This window comes from Excalfactoria chinensis, chromosome 4, assembly GCF_039878825.1.
Source record: "Excalfactoria chinensis isolate bCotChi1 chromosome 4, bCotChi1.hap2, whole genome shotgun sequence".
NCBI lineage: Eukaryota > Metazoa > Chordata > Aves > Galliformes > Phasianidae > Excalfactoria > Excalfactoria chinensis.
The window spans coordinates 54,467,415-54,490,074 of NC_092828.1; the positions used below are offsets into that span (position 1 = coordinate 54,467,415).

At 37.2% G+C, this 22,660-nt stretch overlaps 1 protein-coding gene across 3 annotated transcripts in view; it reads right to left on the minus strand.

The window, feature by feature from the left end:
• Window positions 1-22,660, minus strand: part of INTU (inturned planar cell polarity protein) — a 42,723-nt gene that overhangs the window by 13,639 nt on the left and 6,424 nt on the right. For 2 of the 3 annotated variants that reach the window (XM_072335307.1, XM_072335305.1), the window contains exons 2-5: window positions 21,064-21,650; window positions 12,660-12,745; window positions 6,905-7,108; window positions 2,300-2,418 (exon numbers count right to left, since the gene is read on the minus strand). In XM_072335307.1, the coding sequence (XP_072191408.1) occupies window positions 2,300-2,418; window positions 6,905-7,108; window positions 12,660-12,745; window positions 21,064-21,650 (996 nt within the window). The remainder of the gene's footprint in view (window positions 1-2,299; window positions 2,419-6,904; window positions 7,109-12,659; window positions 12,746-21,063; window positions 21,651-22,660) is intronic. The other variant, XM_072335308.1, reaches the window with a different exon arrangement.

Below are 22,660 nucleotides of genomic sequence, written 5' to 3' on the forward strand. Positions count from 1 at the left end.
AGTCAGCAATAAATAAAACATTATGCATTCGATTATAAAATTTAATTTATTGGTTGCTGCTAAAAGCAGGGTCTGTAAACATCTCCAACGCTAAATTTATAGCAGCCCTAAAGCTGAGGAAAAAAAGTTGTTGATGTACTCAGCTGGGACTACAGCTAGAATTCATTTTTTAGCCCTGCTACAGATGGGTTGTTTGACTATGAACAGAGATTCTGTGGCTCAGTTCTTCATTTATAAATTAAGTTATAATACTCTCTCTGACACCTAGGATTCCCGTGAGTGAACAGGAAATGCACTGGTACTAGTTAGTAGCTATTATGTTGGGAGTTTGAAATAACAGACTTACTGTTAGAGCTTACATCTTAGTGCTACATCTTAGAGCTAACTGTTTTACAGACCATCCATAAAAGTTATTAAAAAGCACTGACTTCTTCTCCTGACTTTTCTTAGTATGATCTAAGAAATTTTAAATAACTAACGTAACACTGATGTAAAGCAGAAGATACGTAACTTTAATTTAAGCTTAAAGAAATGACTCCATGATTAAGTTTTTCCACTGATTCAGTCACACTGCAGAAGTCGATGGAACTGAATATAAACCATAGCACTGTCATTTCATTAGTTATGAAAATCCTAACTATTTCTATAGGACTCCAGAAATTTTTTTTATCTTTCAAGTAACTTTTCCAAGCAAAACAAATAATTGATAATGCAATTAACAACAAACACACGCATCTCAAATGATACATAAGACTTGAGCAGTTATCATAACCTTCTCTTCTGACAGAGCTTCAAGGGAGGGCTGTGGACTTTCTGTTATATTTGTTGAAAATCAGAGACAGCCTTAAGAGACTAGCAGAGGTCCTTTTATAATTTTAGAACTCATCTAAAAGTGGGAAATGGAAAATCTTAACAGGAAAGATGATTCTAACATGTATTTCTGTATTGTCTTTCTAATGATAATGTGTATAGACCATCAACAAATAGATTGATTTCAAGCACATGTGAAAAACAAAATATGGGCATGTCAAAAATGCTTCTATTGGAGAGAATTTCCATCATAACACACAAGTATTGAAAAGTGGTAAATGCAGCCCTGTGTTAATTAACGCAGCATTACTTTGGAATATTAGCATGCAGGTCTAAAGCCTGTGTTTGGTAGCTGATGCTAAAAGAGTCATTCTCTATTTGTAGTGCTCACTAAATCGGTAACACACTTTTATGATCTTTTCCTAACTACAAGTTTGTAAGCATGGCTGGAACACGTTGCTAAAACTTCTCAGTCAAAATAACAAGACACTAGCAAGTCTAACAAAGAATAAATGCAAACAACCAAATGTAAACAATAGCAAATTAGTGAGTATTCATTTTCTGGTAAACAAAAGCATTTAAGAACTCCTTTTCAAGAGAAAAATCTCAAGTGGAAAACTCAACCTCAACACACGAAAGAGGCTTTCTGCCTTTCAAGAAATTCTGTATTCTTGGCAATATTTTTCACTATTTGCACAGCACCTCTGCTTTCTTGAACCAAAATCCTTGGGCTTGAAAACCCACTAACAGTTGGCTCTTTAAAAAAACAGAACAAAACAAGAAACCATCAAAACTGTTCACGCTGTGTGTGTGATGTGCAAGACGTGCAAGATGTGCAGAAGAGAATCATGATCCAGGCACCCAGGAAATGTGAGCTGACATACAAACTATCAGTGAATGAAGTGTGAATCCAAAAGATAACTGCCACCTCACTCCTATTATTCCACCATAAAATTGTCTGTCTTCAAATATATAATCATCTCTTGACATATCTCCACCACCCACTTCCAAAAACTTCAAAGCCATTTATATCAGTCTTTGAACTAGAGTTCCTGACTGTGGATACAAAAATATTTCCTGTGTTGCAAATTAAACGTGAAATAAATGAATTTTAAAGTGCAGATGCTCATGAATTGAATTACACATTTACGTGCTGGTTTATTAATTTGATTGAAGCTATTGATGAATTTCCAGTATGTCAACGTGCCAACCAGTTGAAGTTTAAAGTTTATTTAAGGATGTTTTAAGAGATCTAAGAAGGGATCTGATAAAATTAAATAAAATCAGTTATGCTGAACTATAAGTCCTAATCACCGAGAGCTATGACAAAAACATCACCCCAAATCAGTGTACAGTGAAACCAAGCAGTCCAACTTGAGGCATGTTCTTGTTCTGTCTAGATCTGGATGCACGACCCATGTGCATTTTTCTGTACATAGGCATATAGAATAATAAAAAAGGTAACACATAAGATCTCAACTATTTTTACCTGAGAATCTGGGCACCAGTAACACTTTCCATTATGTCAGACAGGGTGAGAAATATTCCCCTCACATTTTTGAGTTTTTGGGATGCTTCTGATATGGGGTACTGATAAAGAATTTCTTGCTGTGAACAAAGTTAACTGTTAGATAAGGGAATTAAAAAACAAAGAAACAAAAACAAAACCAGAAAACAATCTGACATATTTTTAACGGCATCAATTTCTATTTTAAAACATGGAAGCTTTTATCATATACTTTTGCATAGTATCAGAAGAAGCAGTGATCTGCACAGGCACGATGGAAAGTTCTAAAACACGACTGAATGTTTCTGACAATTTAACTTCTGTTTTATGGAAAAGTAAATCAGTATCATATGGAGAAACAAGAAATGACAAACAATTTGTCCACTGAATTTTACAACTCTATGTACACTGTTAACAAACCTAATTCCAAAAGATAGCTAACATTTGTTTGTTTCAATATTTAAGCTGCGATTTAAGAGCCAAACTGCCCATCAAGCAGACAGCTCTTTAAAACCAACAAGGAAGAGCATGACGACTCAAATCTCTCCCTGTATCCCCACCTATTCACTCTACATGGGCAAAACATAAAACTGAGGTATATGTTCAAATCACGTGCACACCATTAACGATTTAACTATCAGAGCTCTGACTGTATTTATTGGCACACTCTTAGAAAGATCGGGTCAAAACCAAAGATCAGTGAGGATGAATGTCTGTGTCAGTTATTGGTATTTTTCTTACTGGTTCTTTAAAAACAAAAAAATGACGTAAGGATGTTCCAAAATTGTATATTAATTACTTCAGGAACCATAACAATAGAACATTAATAAGCAGACGTGTGATTCTCCACAGTTTTGCTTTCTGCCAAATCATGATGTGTAATCCTCAGCCCATCCAACTCAATGAGAACACTAAATTATTTTTCTACACAAACAAAAGAAACCCTGATGTGATTAACTTTGCTATTTTATTGCTCGGTGCCAATACCCGTTAGAAAATTTTCCTTCATCACGATTAAATTAATGTTTCATTGTAGACAGACCTGGCAAACTGCTCATTCTTATCCAATTTAATTAGCTTTACTTTCAAATACTCATTAGTAACATGGATTTTTTTCTTAAATCAATCCCTCAGCAGGAAAAAAAAAAACCACCACTTTCTAATTACAGCACTACAAAGGACTAAAAAGAAAACATTCTCCCTTTTTCTCTCCTCAGTATGAATGGGGTCCTTTACACAAAAGTCATTTGAGAATTATCTGAACATTTTCCCAGGGATATAAAAGACAACTGTAACAAAAGGTCTTAGCTGAGTCATATATATATATTAATGAACTAGCAAGGTTCAGTGCTTATCACCACGCAGGATCAGCTGCCCTCAGAGCAAAATGAAAAGTACCACTTTATCCCAAAATTCATAGGGCAAAGATAACGGAATTACTAAATGAGAAGCAGCTCATTTAGAAGAAAACTGTAAACTCTACACCAAACTAAACACCTTAAACCCAGATAGAGCATCTAGACTAAAGGCTTAGCCTTTAACTTATCATTTTCTCCTCTTAAATTACTATTTTATGTCACAAGGTGAATCTTAATAGACTTTTTTTTCCCTCCATTCAGTGCAGCCTCGACAACAAATGAAATGGATACAGGAATTGTGTCAAAATAATGCTGACTAGCAAAAAATCTACAGTCTTTACAGTGCACTGACAGTAGATGCTTTACGTTACTTCTTATATTAAAAAGAAGGAGAAACAGTAGATGGAAAGAACATTGTGCACTCCTAAAGATTCATTTAGAAATTATAAAAACTTGAGTGAAATGCCCCAGGAAACACAAGTGTCTGTATGAATCAAGATATCTTAATACCTTACCTTAATTCCTACTTTTCCTGCTTACATAGCAGTTTATAACAGTAAAACTATCGTGTGGAAGGAATAAGAACTTCATTTTAAAATACGGTATCATCAAAAAAATAATTCAAATGCATAATGATGATATAATATTTGGTGATGCAAATAACATATGTTGGAATATATACTGTACACTATGACCAAAACTGTGAGTTAAAACCATAAAAGATCAAACCATCATCATCTGAGACTCGTGACACACACACTCTTACAAATACTGTCTAACACTGCTTTTCTGCAGGATTGTTAGATAAAGCTTACGAGTCTTAGAGATCATTAAAGCTATTTCTGGGTGCCAAAGGCTCCGCATACCATTCTCATTTAGGATATGGGTAGAGAAGCTTAGTGAAGGAACATTGTATTTTTCCATTGTGCAAGATTAATTCAATGCTAATTTGAACTAATGTAAACTAAATTTGGAATAGTACCTCTACATCACAAGTGTCACTTACTGTTTACCAAATGAAAATGAAGAAAATTCTCTGAAAAAGTCAGCATTCTTTTTTTAATATGTGTTTAAAAAAAGGCTTGGTTATACCAGCAAAGCATATCTCCACATCTGTGGCTATTTATGGCTGCATAACTGCCAAGACTTACCAGGAAACAATAGTTCCATGGTGTGAAAGAAGGACAAGTGCGTTACAATCCTTCTTTTACCTCCACTCAACATTCAGGCTTAATCCCATTTCCTGGGAGAAAGTAGAGAAATAATGGGGCAAGAAACACTGTTCATTTACTCTGCAGTGCAGGAATTGCCGTTAGGCATTTGCATATCTATTTAGCCACCAGAGTTAGAGACCTTGAATTACTTTGTTTCTTTGCTTGTTTTATTTCATAGAGGTTGTGTAAGTGACCAAGAAAACACTGGTCTAAGTCTACAGCAATTGCCCTGTGAATGTCCAGTACATGCAACACAAGACAAACTTAGTGCTTAAGGTAGAAGAGGTATTTGTAATTTGTAAGTCAATTTTTATAAAGCATCTTAAATTTATTTAATTGTTAAATGAGCTTTTTAAATTCTTATTATGGGGAAATAACAAAGAAGATAAATATGTGGGACTGTATATTTTAATGGAAGCAGTCTCATGGTGGGGATGAAAACACGGAAGGCTACTAAAAATTTGTTAGTGAAATTGATATAAACTAATTTCTAATGAAGGTATCTACTCTGAAAACATGTAGTATCTTAAACGAGATTGGAAAGAGCTGCAAACCAATGCTTACAATGTTAGTATGTAGCCTAGTATGTAGCCACAAAACATAATGAAACATATGGTACCTTATAGTATTACAGTTAAAAAGGAGTGATTTATATATTGCAAAGCCAAGTTCTGCAGTGTCACAAAGTACTGAATTTACAGTTGCCTAGTAAGTCATAATTATACACACTCATCTACCCATCTTGGGCTCTATGCCAGCCTAGCATCTTTCGAAAGAGAAGACAATGTCATGCTGCATATGTACAAAATGGTTCAATTAAAGTTGCACAAGTCTCCACAAATCTGTCATTTTCTAGCTTTCACACATTTTTAATGGTATCATCATATGCAATTTTCTATGGTTCTCCTCCCTAGTCACATCTCTGGAAAACAAAATTCCATTAGGTGTAATTGCAATACTTTTTTTCTCTGTTGTAGATTATCAGAGCATTGCAGGCTCAGATCAGTTGAAAAAATATTAAAAAGATAAAGACATTCCAGAGAAGGGATGGAGCACTGCCTGGATCTTCCCTCATTCCAGAAGGGAAACAAAACTGTCTTATTTTCTGCTCCACACTCTGTCACTGTCTCACCATATGAGACCTTGGAGACTGGAAAAAACTGCTTCATTCAGTATATCCACAGCACAGATAATAAAGGTCACAGGGCCCTGTGCTAAATGTGAGGAGAATTACATAAGGGGACAAGGGTCTTTTTCCAAATGCCTGCTCCTGAAGAGCGCACTTCAGCCACCAGTCATTCCGATCAGGCAAGAGGCCAAGCTCAGCCCTCCACTCTGTTCTGTATCTGCCGAGCATGTGGAGCAGAACATTTGTAGCTATGGCTACATCAGGAACATCTATGCAAACTTACAAAAGGTTAGACAAAGACTGGCAAATTTTTTTTCTGAGGAACACAAAAGGAAAGAGATGTGAAATTTTATGGGACAAAGAAAGAGTACTTTGGTAGCTGAAACAACATTGCCCAAGCAAGAATCAACAGTCCACTGCAAACAGCAACATGCAAGACTCTTCGAGGAAAGGCTTATTAGCATTTCTAAACAGGAGGGGACTGTTTAGAAAGATTATGTGTGAGGACTGCCAACAGCTCCTGCTGAGGAAAAGGCTTTTTTGATTAGGCAGATTTCATACATTCAGTTTGAGTCGTGTATTGAAAATGTCACAGTGAGCATTTGAGAGACAATAATGAAATTCTCAATTTGCTTCTGCTTTCTCTGTTAACACCTGGTCTGTTCTCTCTATCCAGTGGTGCGGAAGTGATTTTAAGCTCGATTAGTTTGTCTGCAGTAATACTGGCATTTCCCCCCCCAACAAAAACTTCTGTCAAAACAGACATTTGGCAGACTACCTGTTACTCAAATCGATCAGCAAGATTTTATTTCTTTTAATATCAAAAGGTGTAGCATTTGTTGCCGTCAATTTTTACCCTTCCTCTTCACTTTTCTTAGCAACATACCTCATCCTTGGATGTTTCAGAGTCCAGTTTCAATGAGAGGAACATAACAATATGAGGAACGCTCTGTACAGCCTGTTGAAGGCCCATGCTGTCTTCCCCCCACAAAAGCCGAACCAGGTTGTTCATACTTGACTGTTCCTGTTTACACCTTTGCTGAGAGGCTCCTTCAGGTTCAAATATTGATGTCTCAAATGTGAGTTTTACCTATTAAAACAATTATTGTGAAAATGATGATGCATTTACAATTACGTTCTAACATCAGATAAGAGGGATGCAGTTTGAGACATTTAAGAGACGTTTCCGGGGCTTTTTAAAAGGCAAACTTACGTGGCACTGTGCAAAATTTTTGTAAGCATCTGTACAAGATGAAAGCATTCAAGAACTGCTGTTTGAGGAAAAACAATTATATACTCAGTGTTACATAACCATTTATTATTAACAACAAAGCCAGCTATTACATGCTCTGTGAGCCATGTCAGTAAGCATGTGGTTTGCTGTGTTTTCATTCTCAATTTTCATGGTTTTGAGAATGGAAAAATACACTTACTGTTCTGAGTTTCTTTGAACACAAAATGTATTACCACTGTTTTTAAGCATACACTACATTTGACTCTTTCTAAATATTAGTACTTCTGTACGTATATATCCTCAAGGCTCCTTCATGGACATTTCATTGCTGTTTTGAGCATGCTGACAGGTACAACTGAACAGGAAAATAAGTTTTTGCTGGACAGCAAAACTAAGTAGGCAAACTCTCAGTTCTCCATTTCATATGAGATTGTTTGTCTGCATTAAAATAACCTTAAAATGTTTGTTGACTTGGCAGATCTGAAACACAGTGTAGCACACCAAATCCCACTTCTGTCAGTGGTGATCAGCATAATCATTAGTGCAATTAAAGTTTGTTTTTTTTTCAGTTGCAGTACATCCAAAAAGCCTAAGTGGAGGCAACTCATACATTTCAATATAGATATTTTTATATTTTCATAATTGCCTGTATGTGCATACACGAGCCTTGAGAGGAGTGCCAGCATGAAACTGCGATGCTTTAAAACACTCACTGCCTGTCCAACTAGATCCGAGAGATGCGCCATCATCATTTCTTCTAGCTACACCGCTTGTGTCACATTCCGCCTTCTTCCCATCACACTCTATTCCCTCCCAACACTACTCATTAATCTTTTCCTCGCCTATTTTGGCTGCTATCAGTTTGTGTTTTTTTCCCTCATTTCTATTCCCATTCTTTGGAATGGCACTACACTCCATCATGCTCTCCCGTCATGTGCTACCTCTTTTTTTCCTGACGGCAACTCCTCCCGCACTCTTTCCTCATCATTTCAGTTTCAATTCAATGCACTATGTATTAAAAGGACTCAAGGAGTACTGGCATCCAGCTAAGCAGCAGCAGCTTTTTATGACCCAGTAACTCGATCGTTCACAGTTGTAGAGTGTTTCCTCCTGCAGCATTCTGTGACTCAGTTCTCTTTCTACGTCAATCCATATGCATGTATTTCAGAGGATTTTCTTCATACCCTGCTTAACTTCTTGCAGATTTCCTCAAGACTCAAGAGTTCTTTCTCTTAACTTCTACTACATCTTGTCTGTGGAAACTTACAACACTTGGGCTACAGTTCCTACACTAACGATGCACAGATGTAACTCTTGCTGCAGTCTATCTTTTAGCCCCTCAAACTAAAAAAATCTCTGTCTGTCTTGTCTTTCAGACATAACCATCTGGCTCTCCAAGCAAGAGCTCAAATAAATTGGGCCAAACAAAACCATAACTCTCCTTCCTCCTGCAGCCTCCATGCTGGCTCCCACATCGTTGCACGCAATGCCACGCCACTCAGATGAGGAGTCACTACATTTTGAGAAAGGTCTCACAATAATTTGGCTTCTTGTTCCCTTCCAAGTTTACTTCATTCTATACAGCAACTCTCATCCAAGTTCTATTCTACATTTAGCCTGTTAAAAATTGCTGTGAAAAAGATCGTGTAGGCTAGAAAATGCAGTAACAGAATGTGCCCAAGAGACTACGTTTCTACAAGGAAGCTCTATCCTGAACAGTGCACAAAATCTGATTAAATACGTGACAACCGAAGAACTCTTTTGTGAATGCTGCGTATGAAGTCTTTCACAGCTTTGACTCCAGTTCTCTTAAATAAAATCAAGTCAGTACACAGCAGAAAACAGGAAAAAAAAACTATTTCAAATTGGAGAACTGGAAAAAGCACAGAAGATATTAATATTCCACTCCATAAATGCACAGCATGTATCACATTCTCAACACTTATAAGAGTGCTCAAAAAAGAAAAAAAAAGAAAAAAAAAGGGTCTAACTGCAAGAAGGTACTGATGAAGGTGATAATAATGAGGTACACAGATGGGGATTTTTCAGCTTAGGAAAGAAGAGACAGAAGCAAAACATGACAGAGCTCTCCAAAATCACATAACGATAAGAAGAATTAGATACAGACAGCTGTTACTCCTGACACTGGAACTTGCAGGCATTAAAAGTACTTACTAGGAAGCAGTTTGAAAGTCAACAGAAAGGAACAGGATATATATGCCAGTTATGTAAAATCACTGCTCTAGGATGCTTTGGAAGTCAAAGGAATCGTAAGAACTAGATTAAAATAAACTACAAACTAATATGTAATCCAGTAAGTCCCTAAGCTGTCATTAGGACTGCTGGAACCCAGAAAAATATGATGCAAGAATCCTATACTTGACTTTTTTTGTTAACACTTTTTCCCTAAACATTTTTCAGTGTCAATTCATTGAAAAATATTCCTGTTACACTGATGGTCTTACCCAGAAAGGCATGCTTTGTGTTTATCTGTAAAAACACTGCACACCAAGAATATGGATTTTATTACAGGCAGAACTGGTGGCACTGCCTGCCTTTCAAGATTGCCTGCCATTTCCTGTTTAAGACACTGTTTTCCATGTGCTTACGATTTGCCAAACCATAATTTAAAAATTTAGGCTGAGATTTCTGATTCTGACTATCTGCCTCAGGCTGAATATTTTTAGAAAGTTTAGAAAGTACTGCAACTTCTAAGTATCTGGTTAAAGAAAAGTGTATTCTTCTATGTGTATCTCCTTCCTATCCAGTCTCTTCCGCCTTGCACTGTTAAACATCTCAGAGGTCCTGCTGCTTCCAAGCATATCCTTAAAGAATAAGTGGCTGCAGAGCTCTAACATCACTGCTACCTGTCACAGACAGCACACTATATCATTTTAATTCTTGCATACTAAAGAGCAATAATAACAAAGTTGAAGAAGTGCCTTTTAGGGTCTTTAAATCACAAAAATAACCACATTATTGTGAGCAACATTTAGCTTCTCTAAAGTTTACCAACTTCTGTAGGAATTTTGTCTATAAAGCTCACAAAAAATGTCAGGTACGTTACCTTTTGGATGTTTACAATTTACTTGCTTAAAAGAGATCACAGAACAAAACAAGGGGGGAGGGAAGGGAGGGTTGTTTTGTTTTGTTGTTGTGTTATCTCAGTGACTCAGGCAAATTGTCATCTACGTGTATTTAGTAATTTCATGGGATGCACAGAAATACCACCAACTGAGCTAGGTTAAAATAAATAAATCACTAAGCTTATTTGAGTCTGCCTCAATACAGGTTCTAATTCTCTTTTCTGAACACATTTAAAAAATGAGAAGTAATATCAAGTTCATTGGTTGCGGAGTATGCTTTGGGCAGTCACATGCAGTGAGTGCTGAAGAACACTGAAATGAGTTAAGTGGATGTGAGGCTTTATCTTACTTAAGAGACATGCAAGCACCCAAACAGAAAGAGTTCTGACATAGAAGCATGGAAAAAGGAAATAGCAATCTGCTGTTGCAGCTTGCTCTTGCTCTGTAAGTGCCCAGTTCTAGCCCCTACATGCTCAAAAGTGAATTTGACAAAATTCAGATAATACAAACAAAATTTGGGAAAGGTAACACAATAATGAGAGATGTTAAGCCAACTGCTGCATCTGAGAGAAGTTAGGTAAGTCATTTTTTATATTACTTGCATTAAGTTTTACTGCAAGATTTTGCCCAGAAGAGCAGTGACTCAGCTTTTTATTTAATTAACTCATAATGATGTTAAGACTGCTTTAAAATGCACCTTTTAAAAATGCGTGCAATGTACAATGAATGAGAAATCATTTTATGCAATGTATGATGAATGAGAAGATATTAACAGTTTTGCTTGTGTTACAGCTGTCTTTATTACCACATCCTAGAAACAACAACCCTCTGTTTCTTCAGCAGGATGAACGCAGTGTTCTACACTGCAAAAAAATAGAACCACGTATTTAAATTCTCCACTTGTCTATTTCAGCAATCACTCTTTTGGCTTGACTAAAATTACACAGTAAAGAAGAAATAATTGCACTTTAATAAAAGGTTTTGGAAAGCCAACATGACAAATAGTTGTATGGTTGAAGTAATCACTGTCTACTGGACAAATTTACTGACAATCTAAACGTAAAGGTTGCATTAAAAATCACTACTATGCAAAGGGTTGCACTGCATTTAAGCAACAAGTATTTAAGTACACTCTAATCTAGCAAAGATACAATTATGCAAACTATATCATCGCTGCTTTTCTAATCATTCTATATTTAATAATAGTTACATCAACTCCTTATTTGGTCCAAGACAGGCAAGACAAGGTTTTTCTGCAGTGGAGCACTGCCAATCTCTGACCACAACTCTGGTAGCTTAGGCAAGCTTCATACTGTTGAGTATCTTGGAAAGTTTCCTAAACTGACATTGTAGTACTCAATCTTATTGCAAGTGCAGATGCAGTTCTACAGGCACTTACACTAAGCCGTGAACAGAAGCATGTTTGACAAAACCAAAAACTTCTTTTTGTCTCTGGACAGTAAAACATTTGTATTTTCACCTCATATATTCTACCTGAAGAAAAACTGCCAGGAACTACAGACATCGTGTAAGATACACTACCATTTTAACCTCTTCTGTCTCGTACCAAGTTACAACTTTTACCTTGTCCTCCTGTCCACCACGATGTGGAACACAATTTTATGGGACTAACATTGCAGGTAATTTACACTCTCTGTTGTAATTCTTTATTATTTAATTCCTTATTATAGTTCCAAAATTACTGTTCAGATGGAAGACAAGCTATATGCAGTACATTTTGTAAGAAAATATATTATTTGTTCGTTTAATATCCATTTTAATCACTACTGAATGCTGAAAGATCTTAAAAACATTTAAGCTAAAGGCTTTTATATGCTATTTTTCTATTTCAATGCCAAAATTATCAATATCTCCATTTAAATCCTCTTAAGTATTTCTAATAGCAGTACATGTTAAATCAGGATTTGTGATTCTTTTAGACTGATGAATTATTTTATCTCAGTACTTATACAGCAATTATTACTTTAAGAACAATGTAATCAAATTTAAAATGCCAAGCATACATTCTTTTACACTTCGTTCTTTGACTCTATCATACTTATTCCTGAGTGAGAACAAAATAGCACTGTACCCATTCACTGCCACTCCAGCTGACAGTTATTTGCAAGCTACACATCAATGCTTGCTTCATACATTCTTCATACCATGTCAGATTGCACATCTCACCAAATTAAGTCAAAAAGTACAACGTCCTCGTCTAAGAGAAAGATCACCTGAGTTCCTTTTCTGAAGGAAAAAAATGACTACGCATACTATTTATTTTTTTACAAAGGACATTAGGAATAAATGTTCAACTGTACCTGCATAGGACCTGGAATGCAAGACAGAACTCTTTCTATGTTTTCAGAATTCACATCAACATCATTTACAGCAACTAGAGCATCTCCTGGAGATAAAAGAGATAAAAGCAAAAATTAGAGGCTATTACAGTATAAAGCCAAACAATGGTGATTTAAAAATGAACACGGCATTCAATTATAAATGACTTAACTGCATTTAAGTAGATGACATCTACTTGCAGCATTTGCTATACTTAGAAACAGCAGTCTATTACTCAAATGCTCTCAAGTCCATACTGCCATGCTTGTATTGCTTTACAAAAATAACTGGCAAAACCTTTTCCCCTTTATCCAGGTTTCAGTCCATCCTATTGTTTCATTCTTCCTGAGTGCACTTGACAAGTTCCAGGCCACTATTTACAGAAGAGGTTTCAAACATCAGCTGAAGGAGAGAACCTCACTATCCCTTTCCCCTTTCTCTTTGAAATGTTGCTGGCATTTCCCATGAGCCTCAGTAACTCAGCTTAGTTCAGTAAACTGGCAGAAAATCATCCACTCCTCAGGTAGATAATTTCTGAATCCTAGATGCTCTAAATGAGCTCTTGAGTTAGCAGAAAGGGAAAAAAGGGCTGCATAGGCAGTATGGGATACTTTGGCCACTGTCACATTGTGCTGGTGAGCAGTTAGTTTGGCTGATCATCTTGTAAAAAGTCACTGATCTCCTTCAGAATCACAGCAACTTCATTTCACGCCCACATCACCTTGGTCTCTCAAGCCACACCACAATTTAGTACTCTCCCTTCTTTCCCACACCTTGCCCCATTCTGAGGCTTCTTAACCCTCTTCCTATTTTTATATGAACTACTAACTATAACCTTCTTCATATTTTTATCTGCCAGTTCTTTCTGCCTAATGACATCTTGCATTTACTAAAATCAAGCTCTTATCCCATTACTAAAAAAATAGCTGAAAACCAGGATCCCATAGAAAGTCCTGAACTGCAGGTGGAAAGGGCTTGAAAAATTAAGGGCACAGAACAAAAGCAAATAGAACTGAATTAAAGCTTACAAACTTAAAATCCACACTCAACTATAAGGGACAAAAATCAAAGTAGAATTTCTATTTCAAGCAAGAGAAAATATTGGAGAGGTATTAATGGTTTATAACAATTTCTGCCTTATCCCCCTCAAACAGATAGAAGGTTTAACAATGGATTGTGCAAGAAAGATGAGAGAAATCAATGAAAAAAAAATTATTATTGCTCCTTTGCAGGACTTATTTTTTCAAGAATGAGCAGCTCTCTCCCTAATCTGTGATTTTAGATGCACAGTAAAGTTTTGATCTAGTGAACTGTCACCACAAGAGCAACTCAAAGACAGGGTAGTTGAAAGTTGGAGCAGCAATTAAAAGCAAGTAGAGGAGCCCAAACCAGAGTTCTAGGACTTGACAGCTAGCAGTCAAGAATGGAGCATGCAGGCAGCACTAACACAATAAATATAATCATTATTATATGCCAATATTAATCATCAGAACTATTAGCTTCTTTGCTGAAGAACACCCTAGTACCACGTATTTAAGACCATCACTCACAAATACAAGAGAAAACCTAAGTTGCTCCTGCACTAATCTGGAGAATGGCTCAAACAAAAAATTGTTTGTATTCTTCTCGTTGTCAGGGAAATAATTAATTCTTCTTTTCAGACAAAGTGTGGGCATCTGATCTTCTGCTCCTTAACAGCATTCAAGTGCATACTTAGCGTAGGTATATGCACCTTAGCACTTAAAAGGAATGCTTTTGGACCACATCTGATGGGGTAGAATACAAAAATACTCTTTGAAAGAAAACCCATCGGTATTTACCCGCTTTATACTCAAAGTGTTCCATTTATTTGACATCTAATGTACGTCCATAAAACTTTCATTGGAGAGATAAATATTTATTCCATTCAATTTGTAAAAATGTAATCACGTACCATAAATGGAACAGCTTTCCAGAAGACACTGCCAAAGCAGCCCCATAAGGCTACCTTCATTTTGCCAGAAAACGCAGTATCGCTATGGAAGAACTGTAAATTGACACTGACTAAGAAAAACTACACCCAGCAGTACTAACTTTCCAGAACAGGGATGGTGGGGCTCGTGGCCTTTTCTTTTCACCAAACAAAACAGAATTCAAAGAACGGGGACTATTAAGAATGAAATCCACTACTAGCACAATAGCAAGTATGTAAAATTATGAACATGGAGCACCTTAAAGCAGAACACAGCCACAAGGTCTACCCAGTGTGGTAATTAACAAAAGTAAAGTTTATGTATGCAAATACCCCTTTGTTAATAGTGCTTCCAACATTTTCTTTGAGAAACGTTTCTTTCCCTTTAAAGGTGTGAACAACTTAAAAGTGAGAGTGACTCAGGTTCTTAGGTATTAAATCTATCAAAAAGACTGTATGTGAAATACAAAATATTTTATCCATTTACATGAAATAAACTAAAAAAACCAAAGAGCAGCTTTTCTTAAACTTGGTAGTTTGCAGAGTCAAGTCAATTTCCACAGACTAAAATGTAGCTGAATGACAAGAAGAAAGACTTTTTGCCAGAAGAGAAAAAAAGTTGTACGGATGGCACTGCAAGTCCATTTCTCAATCATTTCTATGCTCTACCAAGTAGGTCAAAAAACCTAAAAAACACAATTGACTTTCCTTAAGTACACAGATCGAGTTGAATGTTTCTGTTTTTGCTGAAGTAGACGTATACAATATATTTTATGAAATGTTCTTTTCAAACTTGTTATAGAAAAACAAACCTTGTTTTAGCTTTTTTGCTAATACAGTTGCAAATACAAATTATACTGTATAATGAAATACTACGTAGAATAGCACTTGACGTGCTCTTATTGGCTTGCATTCTGTAAGTCCCATAGCTCACTACTGTCTGGTTTGAAAGGCACAAGATGAAGAACATTACAAGAAGGTCTCGTTTCCATTTTTAGAGATTTTGAGCAACTGCACTTGAAATAATTTTTTCTTCTTCTGACAGCTTCAGGATATCAAACTTGGAGTCAATAAAAATACAGAAAAACACATATTCTTCTCTTAAAGGAATACAGGAAGATATTCACGTGTGCGTGTGTGCTCAGTAAGAATGAATAATCAAGTTTTGAGTTCTATTATCTATTACAAAAACTTACTCCTAGTCCACAGACACCCACCTACGTTCTCCACACAGTGCCAAACAGAACCAAGTTTTACTAAAGTGATGGAACTGACATAAAAGACAGTCAAGAATTTGTTCCTATTTTCTTCAGTGTAGAAAAAAACTTCTCACCCACTGTTACCTAAGAACGTGTATTGATCTCAAACGTGTGGCGCTTCAGTGACTGATAAATTTTTTCCCGTCTAAAGATGAAGTTTAGAAAAGTCTCAGGACTTCTGGCATCCCTAAAATATTTCTCTCAGGACAGACGGCCACTTTGTCCCACAAGGCACAGGTTTTGTTAAATACTGGTTCCATACAGCTAAACCTGCACACACCATTTCTAAAAGCAGAACACTGCATTAGGCCGGGGGGTATTGGCTGATGGGTGAATGCCACTCCCATGCTGTGATGGCAAATGAACATTGTAATCTGAATAAAAAAAATCAGAGCCATGCCATTCACATGGGAGAGGAATGAGACTTTTTTTTTTTTTTTTGTAATTTCATGTAATTTCCTCTGTTCTTAGTAATGGCTCAGTAAAAGTACTTATAAACGTTCACATACTCCCTTCCAAAAAAGGCAAAGCATGGAACATATTTTACTGAAGAAAGCCAGATCAATTACTTGTTTTATATGTTAGCAGGCTGCTTTGACCCAAACCAATGCTGTTATGCCTCAAGAGGAGATTAAAAGAACATAAACGACATCCCAAACTCCACAGCAAAGCTTACGCAAGCTCTGTATTTCTATCTTGTGTGCTTAACATCTCTACGCTGGAAAGACTTTTCAACAATACACCATATATGGCAATTTCCCATGGAAAATCTCAAACTCTTACAGCATTGTGGTCCTTTCAAGAACATTTTTCTGACAGAACTCTTAGCTCGTAGCAAATGACAAAAAGCAACAACCGCCACCAACATTATTTACCTTAACTCTCAGAAGATGACTGCAAGCTGCTTATGTAAATGGATTATTGTTTAAAACTATCGGTTCATACTATGCTCCACTTTCCAGTGACAACTGCCTGTTTTACCAATCTGAGATCAATTGCTGAATAATGATATTATGCACAGGACTTGAACTTTGGACCTCCAACAATGATTACCTGTGTTTTTCTATTCAGATGAAAGGAGAAAAGATTACTTACTTTGACATTTCTTCATTCACAGGGAATCGATGACCCTCCCATGTAACACCAAGAGAATTAATAAAAACCCATAGAAAACCTTTTGCCAGTAAAGGGGGTTTGGGATCTGCACCCTTTGACTGATGCCTGCAACAGCAGCCTGCATCTTCTACACAGTTGCTCAGAACTTGATTATTACAGTCCATGTTTTTCAGAAATAATCCCTCCTCCTTGGCAGTTCCTACACCTTTCTGACAAATGAACCCGCTGATCAGAAGTGAGAATTCATGCACAACACTCAGATGCTCAGTGACAAGTGCAATAATAATCAAAAATGATTTCAAAGAGGGTAAGGCAAAGAACTTTGCTGCATTTTTAGTGTCACTGGAATTACTTTTCCATTTATACCACAGTAAAGATGGTCATCATCAGCATTTACAGAAAGTATCCCCTGCTGTGAATTGGAGAGGTTTCAGTTTGGAGGGGAGAGGAAATGAAATTATAATGGCATTTCCTATTATAACCCTTATTTCCGTGGATCTAACAGCGAGTATTCGGTGGAGCTTTTCGTCTTTGAAGATGAATTCAAAGATTTAACTATAAAGTTTTACACAGTAGAACGGGCTCTGCATATTGTTAATAATAAGTTCATGTAAGAGAAATTATTCAAAAACAACAAACGACCCTTAAGGTACAAGAGATAAAGGCTACTGTATTTCTTAACCCAAATGGAAATGACAGCACAAATTCTAAAAGCAATGAGGATTTTTTTATGTCAGTACACGCCACAAATAGTAAACAGATGTGTCACTTTTCAATCTTTGATGCAGTAAGGGATACACGTATCAGAAGCAATTTAAGAAGTGATTATTTATTGGAAAAAAAAAAAAGAAGTTATTTGTATTAAAAATATTAAAGCAATAACAGCTTTTTAACTGGCCATTCAAAGTAAGAAATTTCAGCCTCTCTCAGGATTCAGCCTTAGCAGCCACTTCAGTGGCGACCATACTTTGTGCTGACAAATTACTGAGTTGCTGAGGAAAATACAAAGTAACCAGTAACTCCATTATTATTTACCATGAACACAAACGGTGAGGTGGAAAAAAACGAACAACCTACGGCGCTCAGATTTTAAGATTGGAGAAGCAGACTGTGCTACTGGACACCCCTGCCAGGATGTGGGGAGCTGGGTGCTGCAGCACTGACCTGTGAGGAAGGCCATGAACCACCTCCTGACACTCACAGCTCTCTGAAGCCAGTGCAGCAACCCACAGCACACCTGGCCCAGCTAGGGCAGCCACTGGCACTTCTGCCCAAGCATATAAGAGTGCAGCAGTCACTACAGGAAGGGCTAGAGCCCACTGAGGACTCATTCCTTGAAAGCTTATGGCCTGTGGAAGAGTTACGATGCAGCAAAGGAAAACAAGCAAGGGGTGGCAGAAGGAAGATGCCACACATACAGTCCTAGCCTCCCTCCCCATACATTACATTTCTAAAGGAATGGAGATGTGCAGTTACCATACAGTAAGAACAGAGGAGCTGAGATGAGGAAGAGGAGAGGTGTTTGTGCACAAAGAAGGTGGGCAAGAGCTCACTTTCTAAATTGTTATTAATTTTCTGTCCTGTTTCTGTCTTCTCAATACTGGAATGACTTCAAATTTTATGTTAATTGCCAACAGATCAAATTCAGTAACAATCTGCTGAGCCAAACTGCCTGCAACACCCACTGCAAGCTGGTCACCAGGAAACCCACGTTATACCACTTTAAAGCATGGCTTTTAAGAGGGAAAATATACTTGGCATTCACTTAAAAACAAAGGGCAAAGAAACAAAAACACTGATCCAGAAATGGCCTGCATCTCCTATTGCAGGTCATTAAAATAGTAATGTTAGAAAAACATAATCAGGAACAGGTTAACATTTGCACACACAAAGGTCAGTGGAGATGAACAAAGTCATACCCAAGCCAGTCAGCCGGCATCATGCTATACTGATCAGATTTTAGACTGACCACAGAAATACGCTTTCCTGTGTGCTTCCATAATTCTGAACAGAATTCCTAAAACTTGCAAGCAAAGTTCTACTGGCTTTTTTCCTGAACTTTCTGTGTAACTTCAGTTCCTGTAAGGATCTGAAGAGGCCCTCTACTGAACTACAGTTGTTTCTAAGTCAGGCTCTGGGTGTATAATGTAACACTTATTGTCCAAATTACAACACAGACAGTAAGCCAAGCAGTTTTTCTGACAGAATCAAAATTATTTTTACAGTATATCTTTATGCTGACAGCATTGAAATCTAAACGCCTAATTTATGCAAAGCTCTGCTTCTAGACACCACATACAAATTTTGGAGTACTCAGTGTTCACTGTAGATGTGTAATTTTCATATAAAAATACTTTCAAATTATATATTTTATACTGTTGGCACAGAATACAGCTCATTTTCTCAACTGAAAACTGAATAACTGTAATATGCTTGAAAATACTTCTTTCCAGCATCCCAAACCAAAGCACTATTGGTTGTCAGCCCTACGACACATGAAATTGCTGGAATCTTTAGATTAACTTAAACATTTTTCTATTTAAGACAAGACAAAACAAAAACCAAAATTGTGTTCATTAGCTCAAGGAAACACTGAATGCTGCAGATAATGTACCACTGTCACTGGAAAGTTAGCATTTTCTCCTGGATCTGTTATGTGCCTGTGCTGTTCTGACTTCACAGCTGCTCTTACAAACAGGCAGTTATGTACCAATTTGTGTCCAGAATAAACTTACAGGTTATAAATACCGGCTTTACGCTACTTAGATTAAATATCATTAAGCACAGTGGAGCAAGCTGAAACTCTCTTCCTCTTCCCCCCCATTCTTCATCCTTCACTTCTTGACTAATCCATTCTTTCTGGTAACATTTGAAAGTTATCCATTTTTTCCTCTGGAGTATTCTTTAGCAATGTACTGAGAACCTATTCTAGAAGAATGAGCTAGTCAAAACATGACTTGCATTTTAACACACACAACACTGGAATTTTAAAAGCACTCATGCTGAGTCTGTGGGATTTGTGCTACTACAGCATTAAGATTTTCATGATCTTTTAACCAAAATCATATCTTTGCTTGCTCCATACTAGATAGCAACTTCAAGGGCAATTAACCATCTTAACAGTCTTCCACCCCTTGCAGGCACAAGCTAGCTGTCTCACATTTACAGACTCCAAGGCTGGGAGCTCATGAGTACTAAGTCACTTATTGCAGTGGCCTCTTGATACTGGAAATAAGAGCACGTGCTCCTTCACTACTGGCCAGGAAAGTTCATTCTTCTGTTATTCAAGCTCTGGTGCCTGTCAGGCCTTCTGTGATCCTGTTTAACTCAGCACACCAGCAAAAAACTAGATGAACAGTTTTTCTTCTGGGTTTGTTTCCTGCCAGGTTACTTAGCTGCACTGCCTTAGGTCTGGAAAGAGCCAAACCAACACAAAAGAGCTGCTCTGCTGGCTCTCATTCTGCAGCTGAGAGGTCTGCTGATCACAACTGCTGAAGAAGCTCTTCTTATTACTAGACAGAAGAACAACTAAACAAGGCTGTGCACAGACAAAAGCTAAAAAAATGTATATTTACTCCATGTTTTTTTCTCTTTTGTGTGTCTATGTGTCCTAAAATCCATGTAAAGCATATTCTAACAAGAGTAGTAGAAAGGAATAAAAACAAAATACAGTATTTGGCACACTCAAGTTTTTCCACAGGCCCAGTTATCTACAGAGTAAGTCCCGCATTCCATTAAAGATGTGAGGCAGTACTTCTTTTTCCTAAGTTGAAGATGCTTGCTCCTTGTAGGCTAAAGGGACAATCACCTTCTTAATGCCTTCCAGTTTATGTAACATATTCTTAAAACCACTAATATAATAACATTGACTCTGTGAATAGGTGACAAAACACCAAACGCACTGACATCTACTTAAAATAGCACCTCAGAAATGTACAAACTAGTAGCTGTAAGCATTACTTACATCTTGGGAATATTCATGGCAGCTGCCTCTCAAACAATAAAATAAAATAGAACTATTCATTTTAAAAGAAGAGTGTGTTCACTTGGTTCACTTACCAATCAATATCTGGCCTGTTTTCATTGCTGAACTGCCTGGCACCAAGCCATGTACTACAAGCTTCTCTTCACTGATTCCTCTGGTGACCTTATCCTTCTTGCCTCGTTTTTCTGCTCTTCTGCTGCTCCATGAAGACTGATGGACAATTCCTACCAAGGCCTCTAGCAGTCTGTGCTGCTCATCTTCTTCAGCATTGTCCAGCAGCTTTCTGGGATTTACATAAACACAGATATCTTTGTACTTCTGCTGTATTTCACCCATTTTCTGAGTGGAGTGCTGTTTCAGTATAGAAGTTGGACCACTGGAGCGCACATTGCAGCTTCCACTTCCTTTCTTACTAGAATGCTTTGGTAAAAGATTCTTCTTCTTTAATATTTTGGTCAGTTTCTTCAGTTCATACTTTCTTTCTTTTCGTGATCCCTCTTGAATGACTTCTGCTTCGTTTTCACGAAATCTGACATGGTTCACTGACGGCATTTGCGGACAGGCGTTCTGAAGTAAAGTTTCTTCTTCACTTTCACTCATTTCTAAATAAAATAGCTCCCCATTTTTCTGCACACCATCCAACCATTCAGGCTCAAGGTCACTGGGAAACAAAGAACAACAATCAGTGATAGCTCTGATAAGAAGGACTGCTCTGCAAGTGACATCTACTTATTTCAAGCAGGGAAGGTATACAGAGAGTACAAGGCAAAAAAGTATATAATCTCCTGAATATTAAAAGCTTAACGCCTTAAGTTTGTCATGGGAATAGGAACTCTTCCAAAACAAATTATAGCTTTGGGAAGGAAAGACATCCCTTTCAAACGCTAAACCAGATTCTGTAAATGCCTTCTAACCATTTCAAAAAGCACTGTTACTGACTTGTGAGGAAGCAAGCAAAGAAATGAGTTTCTTTCATAACCAAGTTTTAATTAGTGATTACATTCCTGGATATGATGGGGCTTTGTCTCGGAGAAAAAATGGCATCCTATTTGTTCTCTCCCTTATTTTTCCCTTCAAAAGTTGGACTGTACTGCAACCTCGCTGAAAGATAAGAGTACCATTTTTAAATCACTTTAAAATAACAAAAAGAGAAAACAAAATGAAATTCACCTAACGCTTTTTAACACATGTCAAAATAGCACATTCAGATTTGCATGCAAAAATACAAGACAATAAAGTACAGAGGCAGCACTGCTACAGAAAGGGTTCCAGCAGCTCAAGTGGATCACTAAGTCACTAGCATCGAGATGCTGCAAAGGAAAGGCAATGCAACTGCAGGATGGATTAGCAGGAGTGCTGTCTGCAAGGCAGAAAGTTTTTGTCCTAGTTTGGCAATGGTGATGTGTCAACCACGTCCAGTTTTGGATCGTACAGTCTAAAAGAGATGTGATAACTGGAACAAGTCCAGAGCACAGAGACAAATACAAAGTAGTTTATAAACATCTCTTAAATGGAAAGAGACTGAAGGAAATCACACTCTTTTGGCTGGAGAAAAAGATAGCTGAGGAGGCAACAGGCCTAATTGTCCACTCCACAGCTCCAAGATGAACCTCAGAGTGCTATTTCGGGAGCATGCAGATCAGCAACCACAAAAGCAGGGAATGCCATTGG